General features: G+C 42.7%; 2 protein-coding genes and 1 long non-coding RNA gene across 13 annotated transcripts in view; 1 reads left to right on the top strand and 2 right to left on the bottom strand.

The window, feature by feature from the left end:
- TRPM7 (transient receptor potential cation channel subfamily M member 7) overlaps positions 1–3,110 on the bottom strand; it is an 82,742-nt gene extending 79,632 nt beyond the window's left edge. Inside the window, exon 1 of one of the 3 annotated variants that reach the window (XR_014541586.1) lies at positions 2,491–3,110. Coding sequence is in view for 2 of the 3 variants with exons in the window: in XM_083586100.1 (XP_083442226.1) it covers positions 2,491–2,493 (3 nt within the window). In the remaining variant the exon portion in view is untranslated. The remainder of the gene's footprint in view (positions 1–2,490) is intronic. The other 2 variants (XM_083586100.1, XM_083586101.1) reach the window with 2 other exon arrangements.
- Positions 2,666–19,169, top strand: LOC310749757. Of its 4 annotated transcripts, XR_014541742.1 has the most exons (4): positions 2,666–2,773; positions 8,913–8,993; positions 15,668–16,631; positions 17,933–19,169. It is a non-coding gene; the product is annotated as an uncharacterized lncRNA (long non-coding RNA). The 4 variants fall into 4 exon arrangements; XR_014541743.1 differs by lacking the exon at positions 2,666–2,773 and having other exon boundaries at positions 8,272–8,993; XR_014541744.1 differs by lacking the exons at positions 2,666–2,773; positions 8,913–8,993 and having other exon boundaries at positions 14,400–15,771; positions 16,557–16,631.
- A 1,355-nt stretch (positions 19,170–20,524) lies between these two features.
- SPPL2A (signal peptide peptidase like 2A) overlaps positions 20,525–23,458 on the bottom strand; it is a 41,843-nt gene continuing 38,909 nt past the window's right edge. For all 6 annotated transcript variants that reach the window (XR_014541663.1, XR_014541664.1, XM_083586677.1 and 3 more), the window contains one exon: positions 20,525–23,455. Coding sequence is in view for 4 of the 6 variants with exons in the window: in XM_083586677.1 (XP_083442803.1) it covers positions 23,381–23,455 (75 nt within the window). In the remaining 2 variants the exon portion in view is untranslated. The remainder of the gene's footprint in view (positions 23,456–23,458) is intronic.

The raw sequence follows: 23,458 nt of genomic DNA, 5'->3' as shown, positions 1-23,458 counted from the left end.
TGGAAGCCAGGGAGATAAAGAACACTTTGTTGAGGAAATAATGGGTATCGTGTCTACAGGTTTGTCTTCTGCAGAATTAAGAGTGTGTCTATGGGCAGCTGTAAGATGCTGCTTATCATTCTCCCCATCCCTTATGTCAGGGGTGAGGAACCTTCAGATTTTGGCAATGCTGGCTACTGTTAATGGGTGTTGAGGTCCAACAGTATCTCATTCCACACCCCTGCTTTATATGGTACCTTAAATTGTTATCTTGAGATATCAAAGAGCATTACATGCAAACAGCAAAGGTGGTCTATTGTCTGCGAGGGGGGAGGGGCTGCAGTACACAATATTTAAGAAGTCCTGCCCAGTGGCCTCCTTTCCCCCTCCCCATATCAAATTACCGTATTTTTTGCACCATAACACTCACTTTTTTCCTCCTAGAAAGTAAGGGGAAATGTCTGTGCGTGTTATGGAGCAAATGCCTGCGGGTGGCGGGGGGAATCTGCTGCAGTCGTGAGCAGAGGATCCATGGTTCCCCTTCCTTCCCTCCTCTGTGGTTACAAAGCATGGATCCACATGGATCCTCAGGATTTTTGCATTGGGCTACTCCAAACTCACTGTCAGATCACATGTCTGTGGCTACAGCATGAACCCACAAAAATCATATATCCACTATTTCGTTTAGAATATTTTTTTTCTTGTTTTCCTCCTCTAAAAACTACGTGCGTGTTATGGTCTGGTACATGTTATAGAGCGAAAAATACGGTAGCTACCTTACACGCTAGAGGCATCTGAATGGGTAGACTTTGGGATTGGCAGGCATAGTGATGGTGAAGTGAGATAAAGCTTATCTGCTTTGCATAGTTTTGTGATAGTATCTATGGGGATTACAAAAAAGGCTGCATGCTAGCCCCTTTCTGATTTATTATGACACCATAGGAGTCACATCCTATGGAAATACTGTAGTAAGGTGTCACTTCCAGGAACTGCTTAACTAAAAAACGAAAACCCCAGGAGTAACAATAGCCTGGATGTTGCAAGGATTTATGTTAGGGGGGTAGGACATCCACCTGTCAACACCCTCTGTCTAGCATATTCAGAATGAAATGTCTGGACAACAGCTGTTTTAAATTACTTTCTTTTGACCCTAAGTGCTCAGAAAAATCTGTTAAAATCTTTCTACAATTTATAATTTTAGTCAAATATTTTTATTTATTTACTTGAGGGGGGACAGCTGCCCCTCCTGCACACGCCCATGAGCCCGGGGCTCAATATGCTATGCAGATCTTCTTCATGTGGGAAGCGTTCAGTTTGAAAATCAAATGTTTTTTTAAGAGGGGAGGGACTTGTTAACATAAGAGACTCTCTGTCAGGTCAGACCAAAGGTCCTTCTTGTCCAGCATCTCATTCCAAGCGACAAGCCAAAGAAGTCTAACTCTCCTGCCCTTGCCTCTCAGTAACCAACTTTTTTTTTAACACAATGTTTTTCTTCTTCCTCCTCCTCCTCCCCATTTTAACTTCACAACAACCCTGTGAGGTATGTTTGGCTGAGAGTGGTCAGTAACTGGCATTTAATGGCATTCTGCCTCTGAACCCAACCAAGGCTATCATGCCTAATGGGCACGATAGACTAACCTATCCTTTTGCACTATTTGGGGGCGGGGAGAAGAATCCCCAGCCTTGTTACCTTTTGTTATGTCCCTTTGCTACTGTTTTCTAAAGCCTTGGGGTGCACGATTTGTCTGAGATTGTGGTAGCATCGGGGAGGCATTTGTGGATTTCCTTAAGGGCCCTAAGTGCCTTCCATTCATACACTCTGACACCATCCAGCCAATTAAAATAATATTCTAAACTACAATTCCCATCATTGCGGTAGGATCAGGGAGGCGTTTGTCGATTTCCTTAAGGGCCCTAAGTGCCTTCCATTCACACCCTTTGGCACCATCCAGCCAACGAAAATAATATTCTAAACTACAATTCTAAATATTCTAAACCACAATTCCCTCCATCACCTCTACCACTAGCCATGGAGGCAGGGGCTGACGTCCAAGGACATCTGGAGAGCCCCACGTTGGGGCTACTACCCCTGCTTTCTTCTGTATGCTCCTCGGGGCAGGAACCCATAATTTCTTCTCTCTCTCTGCTACCGTACTCATGTTAAAAGTGCCGTGAGCGTCACGGATCTCCACAAAAGATTTTCTAACAGGAGGAACGTGGCGCAGGGGCCCAGAAGCCTTTTGCCCCCCCCCCCCGCCACAAAGCCACCTGTTTGCGCGGCGACCCCCATCTCGCTCCTTCCAAGGGCTCCCGGCCGATTTATTGGAGCCACGAAGGGGCAGGTTCCGGGGCTAAGCCCGACTCCCAGCGACGAGCCGCCTCGCGTGGCCGGGAAAGGCGACTATGGCGCCCTCCTCGGGGGAAACTCTCCTCAGCTCCAGGCAAGAGAGAGAGACCCAGCCCTCCCCTGCGGCCCCCATTTCGCTCCCCTTTCTTCTCCCCCACCCTCACCATTCTCCTCAGGGTCGGGCAACGGGGTCTCGGCGCCGGCGGCTCTGGCTCTCCTCACGCCGGGCGGCGTCGGCTCCTGCTCCTGCTCGTGGTTCGGCTTCGGCGGTGGCGGGGCCTGTCTCCATCTATCGGCGCTGAGCTCGGCGGCGGCTGCTGCGCGGGGCCGGGCGGGAAGAAGAAGAAGAAGGAGGAGAGAAGGCCGCCGCGCGAGGTGGGCGCTCCGAACTGGGCCCGCGGGGAGTCGCGCCTGAGGGGGCGGCCGGAGCAGCGGCGAAGGCTCGGGGTAGGAGGCTCCGGCTGGGGATCCAGAGCGGAGGGCGGCGGCGGCGGCGGCGGCGGCGAAGGCAGCAACAGCGGCGGCGGCAGCGGCAGGAGCGGCCTGGCGGCTCTTTCTCATAATTGTGCGACTGGCCCGGCTCGAGCGCAGCGGCGTGGCCGCGTCAGCTCGCGCAGCCCCGCCCGGCCTTTCTCCCGCCTTTTCCTGGCTCGGCCTGCGTTTCCCTCACGAGCTGCGCGTCGGTCGCTCTCGCCTCAGAGGGAGCAGGAGGGGTCGGTCGCTGAGGGGAATATTTTTGGCGGGGGGGTGTCAAAAGCGAAGCTAGAAGGGCCCTCCGTAGTAGTAGTAGTGATGATGATGATGATGATAATAGATAAATAAACAAACGGGATTTTGGGGGTGGGGTGGCAGGAGCGAAGCTAGGAGGGCCCTTTGTAGTAGTAGTAGTAGTACAGTAGTAGAAAGAAGAAGAAGAAATAAACGGGATTTTAGGGGCGGAATGGCAGAAGCGAAGCTAGAAGGGCCCTTCATCAATAATAATAATAATAATGTTAATAATAATAACGGGATTTTTGGGGGTGGCAGGAGCGAAGCTAGAAGGGCGCTTCGTAAAAATAATATTAAATATAATAACTTAGGGGATTTTGGGGGGGTGGCAGGAGCAAAGCTAAAAAGGCCCTTTATCAATAATAATAATGTTAATAATAATGGGATTTTTGGGGGTGGCAGGAGCGAAGCTAGAAGGGCCATTCGTAAATAATAATGATAACTGAGGTAATTTTTTGGGACGGGGTGGCAGGAGTGAAGCTAGAAGTAAATAGTAGTAGTAGCAGTAATTTTCTTTACAATATATTATTATTATTATTATTATTATTATTATTATTATTATTCTCACTCTTCTTACATTTCAACTTAGTATGCTCCCATTCACCCTAAGGTCCCAGGAACTTAATTAACAGTCAATGTAACGAATAACAATAATCATAATGGGGAAAGTATATAATTTACCTGAAAAACTACTTTAAACAACTAAATTCATTAGCAGGGGTGATGTAAAACTTATAGCTAAAAAAAATGAAATAAGGATTAGTAAAAATTGGAATGATAGAAGAGATGCAGGGGGAATAATTATAACACAAGGATCCACAAATGGGGAAGGAGGGAAGCCAAAGGGATAAGTGTTTTATTTTTTTCTTACTTGACACTTCTAAACTTTGAAAAAATCATTTTTTAAAAAATATGATGGTGATGGTGATATTTATACCCCACCCCTCTTGCGGGTCTCCCCAGCTACTCTGGGTGGCTTCCAACACATATAAAAACATAATAAAACATCAAACATTTAAAACTTCCCGATACAAGGCTGCCTTCAGATGTCTTCTAAAAGTTGTGTAGAATAATACCTTTATTAAAACACAGTGTTAAACAAAACAGTTCAAAGCAACTTCACAGTCACATTTTAAAAATGCATTGTGCGGAATACATTTGAAATGGTACACGCTCGTTCATAGACATGCCAGGAAAAGTTTCACCTGCTAAATGCCTGCCTGTTAGGCAGAGGATAAAGTTACAGAAGTCTCTGGTGTTTAACAACATGTACAGAGCAACACCCCGCCCCACCCCCTTGAGTCTTTAAAATGTGATGCTTCACTTTCTCCTGTTGTTTGTCCCGGTACAAAGCAATCCTGTTTAGCCTGCTTCATGCATTATACACTAAAAATGCTTGATTGTAATGAAACCTCACAGTGTTTTACAAAAAGAATGAAACAGTAAAATTATCAGTAAAGAAACTTAAAACCAACTATTTAAAACCTAAGTAAAATCAATTGTAAGCTAAAAACCAGATTAAAACATGTTCCACACGAACATGTTTTTAGCCGGTGCCGAAAAAGTATAGTGAAGGCACCTGCCTGGTGTCAATATGCAGGGAGTGCCAATGCGTGGGTACAGCCACATTAAAAAATCAATTTCTTAGAAATGTGGAACAGGAATTAAGTGACACCTGCAACAGGACCAGTTCCGCAGATCAAAGCAGTTGAGTGGGAATAAATTGGGTAAGGTAATATCACAAGCAAGCTGGTCCCAAGCTGTTATGGGCTTCAAATACTAATAGTAACACCTTGAACTTGGCTCTGTAGCACATCTGCCACCAGTGCAGGTCTCTAAGCAGAGGTGTTCTATGCTAACTCCTGTCAGCAATTGTGCTGCAGCATTCTACACTACCTGCAGCTTCCAGACCTAGTGCAATGAAAGCTCCACACAGCACATTGTAGTAATCCAGTCTCGAACATTATTAAGTTTGCTTTAATTTTTAATTAGGCACAAATTCCTCCTTTTCTTTTTATTAAAATTTTGCTACTTGGTGTACTCAGCGAGCAATGTAAATATAAGTCAGCATGAAATAGCAGGTTATTATTATTACTCTTATAATTACTATTTATTTTGTGCCCGATGTCTTGTGAGAGAATTTTTAACCGCTGGCTTTAATGTCTTCTTCAATGCTGAGTTTGTACAATGTTTATGGATTTATTGTATGCTTCTACGTTTTGTTACGGTGTTTGGTTTTTGCAAACCACCTTGTCAATATTTTTGAGAAAAGGCAGCTTCAGAATTCTGAAAATAGAAGATTGGTATGATGCCAGCATTGATTAAAAGTTTCCAAAATTTGTTTGAAACAATACACTTAAAAAGAACTAAAGTTAAAGTGTCCCTGGACTCCAAAGTAAATTTATGTGACACTGAAACTCAAAATAAATGGGATACCCTATATCATATGTATCTGTGATATAACATATCATATCATATACAGTTGTACCCTGGTTCTCGAATGCCTTGGTACTCTTACGTTTTGGCTCCCAAACACCGAAAACCCAGAAGTGTTCTGGTTCTTGAACATTTTTTGGAAGCCGAAAGTCTGAAGCTCCTGCAGCCAATTGGAAGCTGCACCTTGATTTTCAAACAGTTTTGGGAGTCAAATGTACTTCCAGAACACATTATGTTCGAGAACCAAGGTACAACTGTATATGATATGATACGAAGTATTAGTGCAAGTAGGTAAGTAGGTACCACTGCAGCGGAAAGGTAAATGATGTTTCTATGTGCTCTGGCACTTGTCACAATGTCCCGTTGCACCAGAAGCGGTTTAGTCATGCTAGCCACATGACCCGGAAAGTTGTCTGTGGACAAACTCCGGCTTCCTCAGCCTGAAAGTGAGATGAATGCCACACCCCATAGAGGCCAGTCATTTACCATTTATCTGTGATGCGGGGACTCCCCCTTCAATCCTAACAATAAATGTTATTCAATCAAAATTGCCATGCTTCAAATGAATGATGACATTTTAACATCGCAACAAAATAAGGAAATAGGTGTCCCTCAAAGAGGAGTGTATGCCATTTGGCTTGTAGACATAAGAATTACATTGCATGAGAGAGAACTGTAGACTAGAAATCAAACCTGCACACTTACTTAGGAGTAACCCCCCACTGAACTCAGTGGACTATTTCAGTGTATAGGATTCACCTTATTTACAAAAAATGGCTCATAAACCCAGATTATTAACCACCAGTGCTCAAAACAAATGCTCAGAACAGTGACTGTTGAAGCTCACTAAGCCCAACTCTTCCAGACTTTCTTGTTCAGAAACAATAAAGTCTGCAAGGTTTTTACCACTAATTTTCTTTTTTACACTGCCAGTAGAGAGATCAGATTTCAGATTCCATGTCCATGGACAAAAATAAATTAAGAGTACTATAAAAGTCACACACTCGGCCCCTCAGGGCAGGAAATATTTTGCATCAATATTTAGCAACTTGCTTCTGCACAACATGACAGGAGTTCAAATAAATGTTTAAAATTACTGTATAAGGAAGCTTTTGATGGGCAGAAGGATTTGCCATCTTATAAACTTGCTTAACTGGAATAATGTTTTTTCAGTTCATCCATTAAACTTAATTGGAATAGGAAATGAAGAATGGTATACATAGGGCTGGATCCAAAGATCAATGAAACTCGTTTTATTAGTCTAAATAGGCTAATAAGCAAATCCCCACCCCCATTGCATGTCAAGCTGGATTTTGAAACAGAAAGGAGTTTTAAAAGCATTTTGCAACACTACTAGAGGGTCAGTTGTTCAAGGTCATAATTCCATTAGGTTAACTACAAGCTCCTCATGTAAAACTAGTTCTTTGAATTCCAACCATGGTGGGATACTTTAAAAAAGGAAAAAATAAATCTGAATGACATTTCCAAAATTTTGCCCATGGTGAAGCAATCCTTGCAGTTTCCCCCATTGGCTTACATCCTAGTTTACTGCCTTGTTTCTCAACCTACTTTAAAGATTTGCAAACGCATGTTCAGTAATGATCAGGCCTTTTGGCAGAAGCCTCGCATGACCATTTACCATAGGCTAAAAGTGGTCGTACTTAAAAGCTGAAAAAATTGGCACCTCAACACTGGCCAAGTGGTTACAAGGTCAAAGTTATGAGATTATTGCCATTGTTCGCAAGCTATGAACATGGTTGTAAAGAAGCTTATAAACCTGCAAATAATAATAAATCACATCCTTCAGGTGTATCCATACATTCCAAATGTGCATTAAACTATAGCATTAATTATATTCAAAAGTTGAGTTTAAAATAGTATGCATTGAAAACCAGTTCATTATTTCTAGCACATTATACCTCTGTGCTGGGCAATGGGTAATTATTATTTTCACTGCCTTCGTTGTGAGCTTACTCAACCAGAACAAAAAATGCATTATAGAGTAGCTAATTTGTTCTCATCCCTGTTTTGTTATTTTAAACTTATCAGGATCAGAACATTCTCTTCTCTCATGTTTGGAAAATAGCTGGAACACTATTAATCTAGAGCCACAGATAAAAGTAATAACCCAGTGCCATCTCTGTTGTCCCAAATCTCAGCCTGGAATATTGAGTCACCAGCTTCTTTCAAGGAAACAAGGAGAGAGAGCATTTTCAGTCAAATTATAACATGATCCCACAGCAACAGACAAATCAATGAATCAGTTGCATTTGGTTTATATTCTAAGTCAGAATTACTCATTTAAAAAATAAAAAGTAGGTTACTCAAATCCACTTGTAACTCTTCACAGTTTACAGATAGAATAAATTTGTGCAGTAAAGGCCAGCCAGTGATATTTAAAATAAATCAAACACATTTCTACCACCAAATTCATAGAAGACAGAAAAACCTTAAATATTTTTTAAGATTTGGGGGACTAATAGAAGAAGAAGAAGAGTTTGGATTTGATATCCCGCCTTTCACTCCCCTTCAGGAGTCTCAAAGTGGCTAACAATCTCCTTTCCCTTCCTCCCCCACAACACTCTATGAGGTAAGTGGGGCTGAGAGACTTCCGAGAAGTGTGACTGGCCCAAGGTCACCCAGCAGCTGCATGTGGAGGAGCGGAGACGCGAACCCGGTTCCCCAGATTACGAGACTACCGCTCTTAACCACTACACCACACTGGCTCTCACCACACTAATTATTATATGTATAGACCAGTTCCTGGCATGAAGCCATTAAAGCAGATAACAGGGTAAATATGGTGGGTGGGGACAAAAACTCAAACTCTAAGAACAATAAAATAAATTCAACAAACTCTAAAGCAATAAAACCATCCATTCAAACTATTAAAAAAATCATATATAAAATTGATCTTCCATATATGACTGGGTTACACCTCAAGGAAAAACTTCCTGAATGAAAATGTCTTCATTGGGCACCTAAACATCATGTGCTTTAAATGTATGGCCTTAGTTATGAGATTTCTAAAGCTAGTACTGTATCTGTACTTAGCTGGAGGAAAGTAGAATAGTGCACGTCCAGGCAACAACGAAATTGCTGTAGCAAAAAATTATGCCATTTCAAAATAAGATATCGATACTAGATATCAAGAGGATGTCAACAATTGCCAGCTAGTTATGCGAAATTAGCCTCCATCTACTCCCTTTGGTGGCTGGTTCCAGGCTGGCTCCATATTCTCATTGGTAGATCTCAGTAATTTTCAGCCCTGGGGATAAAACGTTTAAGAAACCCGGACTGACAGTCTGTTGCTGCTTTTTGCTTTTTATTTGTTTCTACCTTTCAGTGAACTTACATACTTGATATTCTGTTTTATTTGTAGTCTGTGTGGGCTGTGTTTGAAAACTATATTTGATCCAACTGCACTATAGCATGCTCTCCAGTGGAGGCTGATTGGAAGCAGGCAAGACCAGGATTTTAATTTATTTATTTCTCACAGCATGTTCGCAGCTAGCAAACAGCTTGAGGATGACTAGTTTAATAAGCAGAATATTTCCATTTTAATATCCTTGAATAATGCAGACTATACACTTGAGATAATACACTATGTGGGGGACTGGGGGATCCACACATTTCAGCCACTCCTCTTGAAAACAAATTTAATGGTTGTCCTCTAGTCTGCCAGCATAGCAGGAAATCTACCTGCATATCGATACCAAAAGCGTCATTGACTTTTACCCAGCCCATACAATTTGTGCCTTTGAAAATAAATTATGCATCATTATACATCATTATGCATACCTACTAAATTGTGTTGTATCAGTTCCTGGTGATTAATACTTCCAAACCAACAGACATTTCCCTTCCATAATAATTAGATACTGTGTAAGTATGGGAACGTAAAAGTGGAGGTGGCTGTGAGAGGAAAGGGAATCACATGCCCAATACAGCACAAACACCTTTCCTGAAATTTTCCCAGGAGATAAGCCATCAGGTACACTGTAACTGATCTGCTGATTTGAGGAAATTTAAGGCTGTGTGCACATTGCCAGCTTAAAACGCAACTAGGTCATTCTGTTTCTCAATTTGAATATGAATTGTGGCTGTCGCATGCAAAAAAAAAAAAGGTAAAGGACCCCTGGACGGTTAAGTCCAGTCAAAGGCAACTATGGGCTTATGGCTCTCATCTCACTTTCAGGCCAAGGGAGCCGGTGTTTGTCCACAGACAGCTTTCCGGGTCATGTAGCCAGCAGGACTAAACCACTTCTGGTGCAATGGGACACTGACAGAAGCCAGGGCACACGGGACAGAGCAATGGGGACTCACTCTGTTGCAGGAATTTGAACCGCCGACCTTCCGATTGGCAAGCCCAAGAAGCTCAGTGGAAGGGCACTGGGTGCGGAGTAAATGGGAGTATGTATACAGCCTCTGTCTACAAAGCACAGTTAGTAAAATAGTAATGTTCCCCCTCCCTCAGCAGCAGGTTGTTCTAATAAATGATAGCACTGCTGTGACTAATCCCCATGATGGAGACAATGGATTGTGTTAGAATTAGAATCACATTATTTTTGCTAGGCTAGGAACTAAGAGAACTAACCATACCTGGAGCAGATCCTGCATCCTGTCCATGGAGCCACTTTAGAAATTACATGTCAGCATACCACGTTATGCTGCATTAATTATCAGACACTTTAAAGAACAGTTGTGAATATAGCAAAAGTGTATGCTCGGCTCTGTTTTGCAGAAGTAGAGTCACCTGCTACTGATGCCACTGGATTAGACTGAGGCATTCCCCACCGCACATACACAACTTACAGCTTCAGATAAAACACCATATGATAAAGTAAAGCCACAGGGATTTGTGGTAGATCATTTAATTGCTGTTTGCATGCTTGAGACCAGGCTGAGACATAGCTGGTAAGGTTGGGGCCCTAACGAAGCAAAACAAGGGTCCAGTGGGGAGGGGTTGAATTCCATATGCACATAGCTTCAAACCTGTCATGTTTTAAGCATCTGGTAGCAATCCAACAGGAAGGAGCTTGAAAGGAAACAGAATAGTTGAATTATGAACACTACATCGTTTATTTGCAGTTAATGTGTTTAAAAATTAGCTGTCCTTCACAACAAAACAAGTATTCTATATAAACCTGCAGCCCTCTGGATGTTGTTAGACTCTAACTCTCATCAGCTCTAGCCAGTATGGCCAACAGTCAAGGATGATGGGAGTTGTAGCCCTACAATATCTCAAGGGCCATAGGTTCCCCACAGGGTTGGCCCACCCACAAGGCAAGGTGAGGCACCTGCCTTGGGTAGCAGGATCCATAAGGGCAGCAGATCCCAATGTAGATCTTTATTCCCCGTCTTCATTCTTCCCTGGTGGGGAGGTGTGTGCCATTTTGCGGTTTGCTTCAGGGGCCCAAATGTCTCAGGCTGGGCCTGGTTCCCCACCCCACATCACCTAAACTAATGGTGTGCAGTCTCTGTGTCCCTCATAGAGGTTACCTCCGTGTTTCAAACAGAATCGTACTCAGGCACTGAAGTGCAATCAGGGCCGGCCCGTCCATGAGGTGGACTGAGGCAGCTGCCTCTGGTGGGGAAATCCAAGGTGTGGCACGTGCTCAGAACCCCATGAGCTCACTCCCGCTGCCACTAGAGAAGTGAGAAGTGGCAACAACTTCCGGGTTCTAGTGAGATCTCACAAGAGCTCCACAAGATCTCACGGGGCTATTGCAAGACCAGAAGCCACTGCTGCCGCCAGGACTCCTCACTTCTCCAGTGCCGCCACAAGCAATACACCACCACTGGGTATCTTACTGGAAACCAACACCGCCTTTTCTCACTTCTACAGCACTGCCTTGGGCTCGCCCATCCCAATAGAAGCGAGGAGAAGCAGCTTTGGCTTCTGCCAAGATCTCACAGGACTCTTGCGAATTTTTACTGGAAGCCACCATGGCCGCCACAGCCTCTTCTTACTTCTCCCATGATTGTGGTGGTGGGCACCCTTCTTGCCCCCAACGCTGCCAGAGAAATGAGAAGAAGGAGCGGCAGTGGCTTCCACATCCCAGTGAGATCTTGTGGACCTCTTGAGATCTCACCAGAAGCCACCACCACAGTCACGCAATCACAGACAGTGAGGCTTCAAGGATGGAGTGTGTGTGGAAGCAACAGGGGAGCAACACCTTCCCATTTTGCCTCAGGCGGCAAAACAGGGCGGGCTGCCCCTGGGTGCAATAGGCAAAGCGTTGTGTGGCTGTAAGAACTTGGTAACAAGTCTTCCCTTCATCTACAAAATTCCCTTAGGGCAATAACCTTAGGGCAATCTAATGTCCTAAGGGACGCGGGTGGCGCTGTGGGTAAAACCTCAGTGCCTAGGACTTGCCGATCGCATGGTTGGCGGTTCGAATCCCCACGGCGGGGTGAGCTCCCGTCTTTCGGTCCCAGCTCCTGCCCACCTAGCAGTTCGAAAGCACCCCTAAGTGCAAGTAGATAAATAGGTACCGCTTTATAGCGGGAAGGTAAACGGTGTTTCCGTGTGCTGCGCTGGTGCTGGCTCGCCAGAGCAGCTTCGTCACGCTGGCCACGTGACCCGGAAGTGTCTCCGGACAGCGCTGGCCCCCGGCCTCTTAAGTGAGATGGGCGCACAACCCTAGAGTCGGACACGACTGGCCCGTACGGGCAGGGGTACCTTTACCTTTTTTAATCTAATGTCCTTTGCAGGTTGCTCTAAGGATAACACTAGACAACGTGGTATAGATTTCCATTAAAGGTAAAGGTACCCCTGCCCGTACGGGCCAGTCTTGCCAGACTCTAGGGTTGTGCGCTCATCTCACTCTATAGGCCGGGAGCCAGCGCTGTCCGCAGACACTTCCGGGTCACGTGGCCAGCGTGACAAGCTGCATCTTGCGAGCCAGCGCAGCACACGGAACGCCTTTTACTTTCCCGCTGGTAAGCGGTCCCTATTTATCTACTTGCACCCGGGGGTGCTTCCGAACTGCTAGGTTGGCAGGCGCTGGGACCGAACGACGGGAGCGCATCCCGCCACGGGGATTCGAACCGCCGACCATGCGATCGGCAAGTCCTAGGCGCTGAGGTTTTACCCACAGCGCCACCCGCGTCAACCCATAGATTTCCATTACTGAACTTAAATTCGTACTTGACAGGGAATCTCATGTAGAGGCATTCGACAAACCATTCTCACTCAACCCACTTTAATTCACAAGTCTTGTTATGAGACTAGTAGCTGTTCGGCGTCTTGGAGTTTATGACAAATGATGGCAATACTACTAGTAGTTTAGTCTTAACACGCTGTTGCAATTTTATCTCAGAAACCATTGTGTGACTTGCAGTTCCCTTCTAACAGCTAGAATAGGTTTTCTCAGCAGCATGTTGAGGCTTTTGTTTTATGGAAAGAGTATTAATGACAGACAAACTTCTCTGAAAGGCACTTTGCTGACCATCATCACCAATCTCCCTATGTTGCAGGAAATCACTGGATTTGTTTTAGGGCAGTAGTCTTCCACCTTTTCAGACCCAGACAAAGCTTGTGACCTGGTAATGGTTTCTGACCCATCTGTTGAAGACCAATGTTTAGATCCCATGCTCAGTTGAAATGGGGCAGCCGTGAGCTCAGAGAGGCCTGGCCAGTGACATATGGATGCCACGTATTTTCTACCTGCACTGTTGGAACTCCCAGTTCCTGAAAATCACATAAGAAGAGAGTGTTTTGTCACTCAGGTTTGAAAACCACTTTTATCCAGAGATTTCCCACCCTCTTCTTCTTACATACATAGTTTTATTTGTATGCTACCCTTCCATAGTTCAAACAAATGTAGTCATATACAATAAATAAAACATAAAAAACACACCACCAAATTGAACAATTTCAACATATATCACAGTAAGATCTAAAATAAAGATACAAAAATTTTTTTATCAATAATGGCAACAACCCCCCCCAAAAAAAAAACCCTAAGCAACACCCCAGTGCAAGAGTATATTCAGGTGATCTGCAAGAAATGTCAATGTGACCTCTTGAACATATAATAACCCAAACCAGTATTATCCTTGCTCTCATAAATGTCATAATTACTGTCAACTTGGCATAGTGCTTTTGTAAATACATTTGTCATAAAGTGTCACCATTCCAGCTCCTCCTCCCTTTTTTACGCTGTGTGTGTGTCTGAAGATTAACATTTGCAATCGCCAAACCATTCAGCAAGATGTGATTATAACAAAAACAGGGTTGAACTGTCCTTTACACACTGTCACCTGGGAATAGTTTGTTTTCCCTCTGAACTTCTGTTATTGATTTGTGTGCAGTTTGCTCTTCAGAGGGTCCATATGCTCCTGAGGCTGAAATTCCTGCACGTCTATGAGTTAGACCCATTGAACCCACTGGAACAGATGAATAAAAACATGTACAAGCAAGTACAGAGAATATTAAGAAGCTGCCTTATACCGAGTCAGACTAATGTCCATTGAGCTCAATATTGTCTACACTGACTGGCAGCAGGTCTCCGGGGTTTCCCAGCCCTACCCGGAGATGCCAGGGTTTGAACCTAGGACCTTCTGCATTCAAAAGCAGATGCTCTACCATAGATCTGCAGCCCTTGCCCCAAAGCCTAAAGTGCTCTAAAAACACATTTGCACTCTTCTTTTCCTTATGTTCTTACAAAGACGCCTGCTTCTTCAGCATTACGGAAAACAGAGATGAGATGCTTGGAATTGAAGTTCTCAATTTGAAGTAACTGGATCCAATCACTCACAACAACATAACGTTTTCGTTGTCCCCCACCACCTTTTGTAGTCATACCAGCAGAGATAATTCAGGTGCTGAATAAGTTCAGAACTCCCTTATAGGTCTCTGTTACATATTTTCCTGCTATTGTTTGTGTTAATGGTAGCCTAACTCTAGACATCTGTCTTTTGTTTCCAGATGTTTCTTGTTCCAGATCTATCAGCTGTGAATGAGGAGGAAGGAAACAAGTTTTATTTTAGATAGCTCAGCTATATGGACAACCTGGAGGAATAGATTATTAGCATGTAATCTTAAAGTTACATGAGTTTGGACTAAATGTTTTTTTGGAGCCCTTCCACCACCATGCCCAACCCTAACATTCTGGGGCTATGGACACATTACCGTTTATTCTGCTGTTTGATGTGTTTCCCCTCAAAGCAATTTCCATCCACTTTCAAAACATAAGCCACAATTGAGCCGATGTGTGTGCATTTGAGACAGCCATTGTGCATGCACAGATAACAGCTTCATTAATAGGAGTTTGCGGAGCGAGGTTGCAGATATAACGTTAATGCACAGCGGGCGAAGACATCCCCACTCTGCTATCTGGTGTGTACAGCAATGTGCAAATGCGACTTGATATACATTGTAGGCTGCTAATGTGTACATGGCCTATTTGTAAAAAGAGATGACTAAAGAGCTAAAAGCAGGGGAACAAACCTGAATTGGAAGGATGAAAGAATCCAGTGCTTTTTTTCTGAGGAGGGGACGCAGGGGTATACAAACCCCTAAACCAGGGGTCAGCAAACATTTTCAGCAGGGGGCTGGTCCACTGTCCCTCAGACCTTGTGGAGGGCTGGACTATATATTTGGGGGGGGGGCGGGGTGAATGAACAAATTCCTATGCCTCACAAATAACCCAGAGGTGCATTTTAAATAAAAGCACACATTCTGCTCATGTAAAAACACCAGGCAGGCCCCACAAATAACCCAGAGATGCATTTTAAATAAAAGGACACATTCTACTCATGTTAAAAAACATGCTGATTCCCAGACCGTCCACGGGCCAGATTTAGAAGGCGATTGGGCCGGATCCAGCCCTCGGGCCTTATTTTGCCTACCCATGCCCTAAACATTTTGTGAATCTAAGTTTGGCCTCAGTGAGGGACAGTATTTCAATATGAGTAGGAAAATGAGAGTACCCCGAAACATTTTTTTTGGGGGGGGGGAGCACTGGAAGACTCCATTTAGTGCATCCATTGCACTGAATATTAATATGAATTGTATTTTATTCCTTCCTTTATTTATTACATTGCATTTTATTGTATTGGAAATTTAATTCTATAAAATTCCAATTGCTGTAACGTGTAGAAAAACAACTGTGGTCTGCAATATTCCAGTGGTCCATGGTCCAGGAGGTGGGGTGAGTATGGGAACCAAGGAATCAGCAGCTTTCATACTGTCATCAGAAGAACCCTATGGTTCAATGAGAACATCAGCAAAAGTGAGCAAGCCTTCCTACAAGACCTCTTATCCCACTGTGACCTAATCATCCCCTGCAATGCGCAGCTAGAAGGGTGTGGTGGGCGAACAACTGTGAGGCTCAGAGAACAAAGAGGATGCCACCTTTCTGTCCCAAGAAAGGAATGACCGCTTCAAGAAAGCTAGCTCCCCAGGGAAGATTTCTAGAATTCCTTGAGGAACTTGGGAGATTTGAAACACAAAACACTTTACACGGTACTTAAGGGATGTTCTCTCTCTATCAAAGAATAGGCATCACAAAGGATTCTGGGGCAAAAGGTTTTTCTGTGGGAGAGGCCTGGAGGTTCTCAGCAGAAAAGTCAATAGAGGGTTGATTCCCCGGAGATAGAAAATTTGAAAAACGTGCTGATTAGGACATAATCTCGGGCAATTGTGTGCACTGCTCTATTCCTGTTACTCGTGAAGGTGATATGCGGTATCAGTTTGATCTCAACCAAATTGGCCTGGGTACCTCTTATCTCATGGGTTGATAGCTCACTGAACCGGTTGTAACTTGATCTCGCTGCAATAAAACTACTGCAGGCGGTGAAAAGCCTCTAAAATAAATATGTTACAGGGACAAGGGGCAATCTTACCAGAAACACAGAAGGGTTTTCTTTTTTTACGTTGGGAAAAGGGGGCTTTATTTTCAGAATAATTCTTATAAAGCATCTGAGCACTTTAGACGCTGAAGTTCAGAGTCATAAAAGTTAAAAACTATCTCGTGTGATGAAAGTAATGCCTTTATTTGTCACTTTTTGTTCCCAGGGGTTGATGGAGCGGCCAAGTCATCAAAATGAGGATGGAGATGCACTTGGTTCCTGCCATCTGGATTCTGTCAAGGTGTGGAGCAGGAGCACTTTTGAGATCATGTCACAGCCCTAGTTTTACACCCAAATCACAGGGAATATAAAACAAGGACAGTGGCTTTGTTATTGCAGCAAATTTATCCCACCGAAGAAATAATGGAACAAATCCACTATGCCTCTTAAAAAGCTTGTTCCTATAGGCCTGGCATGTCCAAAGTCTGTTTCGGGACCTAATCTGGCCTGCTGGTCAGTTTAATCTGTCCCCTGTGGCAGTTTATTTCCTGGGGTAAAATCCCCTCCCAAAAGCTCAACAACTTCAATCCTAAAAAACCTCAACAACTTTGGGGTAAAATTGTAAAAAAAGCTCAACAACTTCACTCCTAAAAAAAAGCTCAAAAGTTTGCTTCATCAAATCTGGACCTCTTTGAGAAAAGTTTGGGCATCCCTGCTATAGGCCAAACACTTTTAAGCTCAAGCCTCAAACAAGAATTCACAGGGTGTGCGCTTATGAAGTGTAAATCAGACAGTAATCAGGAAGATAGTATGGGCAATTGCAATCACGTAAATTCCTCTCTCGACGTCTGCGTTTATGGCTTTTCAGCCTCACCTTTTCCAAAACTGGTTTGCACTTTGCAGTGAACCAGATCTTACAAACATATCGCAGGACTTGGGAACCTTCAGCCCTCCAGAAGTGGTGGAACTAGAACTCCTATCATCCCCTCCCAGTGGGACTGTAGTTCAGCAATATCTGATGGGCCAAAGGTTCCCCTTCTTGACATATTGTAAGATGCCGTCCCACAATTCTGTCCAGCTAAGTCCCCCTTCAACATTTACACTCCTAATTTGTCTTTTTGTTTGGTCTTCTCCAAGTACTTTTTGTAGGATTGGAATGTTTGCATTGCCTGATACTTTAAATGTTCTACCCATCAGTAAAATCCATAGTTCACATCTATTAACGACCGTCCAATTAGGCCTTAAAACTTCCTATGCCTACTGAAACATTCTGTAAAACTTGCAGTAATCCTCATTTATTATATTTTGGAAACTTTTTTTTTTAAGCTACACTAATCTTGTCAAGTGTTTCATTTTTCAATCTTTACAACACTGTTGGCGAAAGAAATACTGGGTTCCTTAATGTAGCCTGCTGGGAGTGTGGGAAAATAACCTTTACGTTGTGTAGCTCTCCAATTTTACTGCCTATTTATGCTTCCATCTTTAAAGCTAATGGGCATCCTTAAAGGAGAACATTTTCAAATTGCAAATTAATTGTGTTTGAGAGATGGTAAAGCATTAATTTCTTGTTTCTTAGTTGACCTTATTGTCCTTAAATTACAGCCCTCAAGACACTATTGCCACTGAAGGCAGACCACTCAAGCATAAATAGCACCTGAATTTTAATCACAAATTCTTGTTACTGTTAAGTCAGTGCATGTACGAAACCCTGTCTTAATAGCAACATGAAATGTGGTGCACAGGATAACAAGGTCATTGAAACCAATTTGGGTTTTTTTCCATTTTAACTTGTTCCACATTGTCGCTAAAAGCTGGAATGTTTGAAGTCCTGGGTGGAGACAAATAATGAAATGTTCCAAGTTGAATGTTCCTGCCACAGCTTCACCTTGTGGAGTTGTTTCATAGCTCAAGATTAAAGGAAGCACTAGAATTACCATTCTGGCTGAAGAAAATAATGGCAAGCCACACAGCCTTGCAGAACATTCAGGACTCGAGGTGTGGGGTTTTCTGGTCATTTAACTGACATACTTTTTCCCACCTGTCCAGTTAGGCAAGGATGTGTCCTTGCTGATTTTATTTATACTTGGCCGATCTTCCCACATATTTGGGCTCAACATCTTCACACCCTCCTAAACTCACCACTACTAAAGTTTACATTTTCTTATGCACAGATGATGCTGTCTTAATCTCACAATGCTGGCTAGGGCTCTGCTCACTGGAGATGACTGCAGGAAATAATTTATAACTATTAACTTTGTGAAGTCAAAGGTAACGGTGTTTTCAAAAAGGAAGGTCAAGTATTCCTGGGCCACGGATAGCCACAGATTAGAAGAAGTTGATTTGTGCAGTTATTTCAGGATCTGGTTTCATGACTGTCAACAATTGGACTGTGCTTGACGAATTAGCAAAGGCAAAACGGTAAGAGCATTACTTTGATTTTGTTTCCCCTTCACAAAAGGAGGTGAATCCGTTCCAGCAGCAATATGAGTGAACACAGCAAAAGCTGTGAAGCAGATTTTATACGGTGCCTCAATCTGGTTACTCTCAGAATATGTGTGCGGAGTCAACCCATAAATTGGAAGCTGAAATGGAAATGGAGGTGATCTGAGTGCGACAGAGAGGTGAGTGTGGATCCTGTCTGAAGCCTGGTGGTGGGCTAGGGCCATGCCAGGATCCACTCGGGACCTATATCATAGGGCTCCCCCTGCTGGTGGTTTACCCTTAGTGTGACTCCCTGCAGACAGGCAGGAGTTAGGATATAGTCTGGTTCCACCCAGTGTCAAACCACTCACATCTGTAACCAATAAAGTTGTGGCCTATTTTTGCCCATTAACCTAAATTATCATGTCCATGTGTGTTTATTATGTATTAGGGAGCAATGGGGCCTGGGGCCTTGTCACCAAACAGGGTTGGGAAGGTGAAAAGTGAGCCAAGTAGTTGCATGGAGTGGGAAAGGGAAGCTCTAGGGGGTTAATGTGGGGGGAATGGCAGGGCCCTGTGCAAGCAGTAGCACAGCCCTTAGTATAAAATAAATCCGTGAAACTGTTCCAGAGAAGGAATTTGTATTTTTGTTGTCACCGGCACTAACCAATTGGTACCCACCGCAGACTGATCTTCTCCGTCTGCAGAACAATTTTTTAAAGAGCATATTGTCGCAGAGCAGATGTAGTACGTATGTTTATAGAGCAGTTAAAGTGTTTCTGCTCCTTTCAGAATGGTACGTTTGTATGCACCTTCTCCAAGGCTTCAGTCTTCCTGGCTGCATGCGCACCATACATTCAAAGCACATACAGTAGTACCTCGGATTAAGTACTTAATTCTTTCCCGAGGTCTGTTCTTAACCTGAAACTGTTCTTAACCTGAAGCACCACTTTAGCTAATAGGGCCTCCTGCTGCTGCTGCACCGCCAGAGCACGATTTCTGTTCTCATCCTGAAGCAAAGTTCTTAACCTGAGGTATTATTTCTTCGTTAGCGGAGCCTGTAACCTGAAGCGTATGTAACCTGAAGCGTATGTAACCCGAGGTACCACTGTATAGAGCACTTGGCTTCCCTCCCAAAAAATGCTGGGAAGTGTAATGTACCTCTCACAGAGCTACAACTCCCAGCACCCATAACAAACTACAGTTCCCAGGATTCTCTGGAGGGAAGCTATGCAGGGTGTATACACAGTCATGCATATACTCCTTGACTGCTGCTGGAATATTAGGCTTGGCTCACACAAACAGGAAATGAAAGGGTATCTCTCGCATCTGTTCTGCATTTCAGTAACTCCCAGGTTTTGTACATGCACCGATATTTCTTCCCATATAGGATGCATCCAGCCATGTAATTCTGTATTTGCAGTCTGCATAGTTTTATATCCGATTCTGTTTAGTAGATTATTTTTAACCATGCTTCTTGAAAGCTGTTTACGAAACACTAGAAAATGCATTGCAACAAAATTAAAACAAATCAATAGTGACCAGAATATGTAGTTAGGCATTAAAAAAAGGAAAACATTTTTTTAAAAGTAAACATTCAAAGCCAGCAGCAGCATATTAAAACATAACCATATTTTAAAAGTTGACTGGAACAGAAAAGTCCTCAACAACAAAAAGGAACTAAATAGGGAACATGGTACTGCTTTAATTGTGTGGTTTATGTGAACCAGGCCTTAATTTAATGTTTAATCCAGGAAAGAAACACAAGAAGGATATGGTACTCAACCTGTTTGAAAAGTTTATTAAATACCAAATATTCTAAATTATAACATTCTTAAAAACATTAATGTACAATGTTTCAGAGGTAAAGCAAGAAAGAAGGTTGTTATCAGAAATGATCGTTATCGTAAATGGCATTATGATTTAAGCAATATGTTATTGTTATTAAGGCTCATAAAGTGTAGAAAATCAACCAATTTTTTAAACATTTAATGTTTCTAGTCAAAGCTTCCAACACCAGTCCTGTTTAACTAGATTAATAGCATCCTATTCAGTAGATGATAGCTAAACTATCTTTTTTTTAAATAATCCAAGCAAATATTGTTAACACCCTGAAATCAATTCCAGCACATGAGAACCCCCTGAATATTAATCATGACTTGAGCAAACAGACCCCTTAAAAAAAGCAAAAGTATATGTTGATGATAAGCATCCTGCCCAAAAATTCATTTACTGTACGTCTTGCAGAATATAATCCAAGAAATGTTTAGAAATGATTAAATGAGATATTCCTCTACAGATAAGATTCTCAATCTTAATTTTACATCTACACAGCATCAAAGTAATGTAAAAAGACACAGATTCTTATATTCCCAATTTTTTAAGGCAGGTTAAGAAAATTCTCATATTCACTGCATGCATTCATGACTTGAAATAAAACTAGTTAGTTTTAACTACGATTTGGGCTCGGCCCCTCCAAGTCAGAGACCATTTTAAGGGAGAAATGCCTTCTGTGGCCACAATGTAGCTGGATGTTTCAGGCTAATTCTGTTGTTCACTACAATCAGCGTAAGATCTTAAATCTGCCGGTGTTCGAATTAGTTGACTAAACAATAACTTAAAACTGACAGCTCATATTTTGGGATGGGATGAGACAGCTCGGCGGCTATCGCTTCAAGTTTCCCAGGCTTGTAAACCTGATTGGTAAATCACCAATCCGAAAGCCACTTTGTGGCCATGGTTACTTCAAATGCATCTCCTGTATCAATTAGTCCTTTTGTGGGCGAGCTTCGGCTAATGAAAAATGTCCATCATTAAAGATCTCTCTCTACTGGGAATGCCCCGGAGGTAAAGGAGGAATATTACAAAGGTAGTTCTGTCAAGCTTCCGTTCATTGCTGTGGAGCTTATGTAGGAGAAAGGTATTGGTAGATTGTGCCCGCAGTTAAGAAAATTAGATTCTTTAATGCTGTAGAGGAGGAGCGCAGGGCCATGGCCCTTATCCTGCAGCTCCACTGGTCACACATAGCAGGCCAAGGCTACAAAAGTGAGGCTAGCTGGTAAGGCCCCATTTTCTTCCTCCATTTGATTACTACGACATGGAGGAAAACACCTGAGAGGGAGGCCTTCTAAGTACTGAATCATTTTGAAAAGGGGTAGACGGGACATTTAAACTGCTTTGCATAATAAGGCCTTCAAATGTAAGACGAAGCCACGGAATTCTGCTGCATTAACAAGCCATAGCGAGTCTTGGTCCTGAAGACAATTCCGTCCCTTCTCCTCCTCTTGATTGCTCCTGCTTCTGATTTTAGCCAGATCTATTTCCTTAGACATCGGAACTTGAGGAACTGCGCCTTCTTTAAACTATGATTAGTGAAAAGAAGCCAGAATCAAACCCTGCTTTCAGATCCTGGCTTGTTCTCACCACAGTTTAAACAAACCACGGTTCCTCGAGTTCAGATATCAAAGGAAACTGCGGTTAGTTTAAAATCACAACATCCCCATCTCCTTTTCTGGTTCATATAAGAGGGTAAGTTCCTCATTAGGTTCATGATTTCTGGCTACTTCTGAACTGTGGCTAAGGAATTGCCAACAGTCTGCTGCAGAATCCTCCAAGTATCTTTGGTTTCAAAATGTGTGCCTGTTCAAACTTGGAGCTTTTTCTTCATTACAGCTTTCAAAAAGAAAGATTTTGAAGATGCTGTCATAGTTGTGAAATATTTTCCAAATCCAAAGTGACAATAAGGATAAACACTACATTTGCTTTTCATACATTTTCTTCCTCTAAAGCAGAATAGCCATTTATGAATAATAGCCGATGAACAATCATTATTGGTGACCTACTTCCTTACTGAAACAAGGGGTTAATGACATTTTCAAAAAGAATCCTGAATCCCTGGCATGGGAAGTAAGCTTTTTAAACATTAATTTCGGTTCTAAAATAAAAGGAGAGCATTTCTGTTTTCTTGGTTCTATGTTTATTATTTTTAACTGTTTTGCTGTTCACACAACTATGCAGAGAAAATAAACCCGCTTGAAAAGACAGAATATAAACCGAGTCAAAACTCAGTTGTGATAGAAGTGGAAGAACTGCCCATCTTCAACAAGAACTAAGTTAAAAGGCTATGATGAGACCATCTCATTTTAACCCTCAACCATTCATATTTCACACTGTGTTTGTGGCAATCCATGCCTTATTACAATTGCACTGTTGCCTATGGTCCAATCAAATTATAATTCTTTATTCACTGCTACCGAAAGAATCTGGGCAAGATACTTCTAGATTCTGCCACTCCGCAGCTAGACACCTTTAAAGAAGTATTAAGTCAGAGAGTCTTATACACAGCAGCAAGTTGGACAATATGTAAAAAATACTATCTGTTTCATAGGCAATTACCTTTTGAAGAAAACAAGGCACAGGGTTTACTGAATCTAGTTTGGCACTTGAAAAAATAAGAGCTTTATGTGATAGCATCATCAACAGTAAACGTTTCACAAAAATATATGTGCAAGTGTAAAAAAAGGCAATTCTTTTCATAATAAATTGTAAGAAATATTCCAATTTAAAAATTAGACCAGTCTCTTATTATATTTGACTAGAAAATCTTAATACATTATTTTAGGTGCCCTGTTACTGTCTTTCACGTTGTTCGTTGGCTCTCGTCGAGTTTTCTTCATTTGTAGTGAAATCCATGGGATCCATCACCTG

The sequence above is a fragment of the Podarcis filfolensis genome (genome assembly GCF_964270895.1).
Source record: "Podarcis filfolensis genome assembly, chromosome: 14".
NCBI classification, from domain to species: domain Eukaryota; kingdom Metazoa; phylum Chordata; class Lepidosauria; order Squamata; family Lacertidae; genus Podarcis; species Podarcis filfolensis.
The sequence above is the reverse complement of the archived record's forward strand: the minus strand, read 5'-3'. Positions and strand labels throughout refer to the sequence as shown.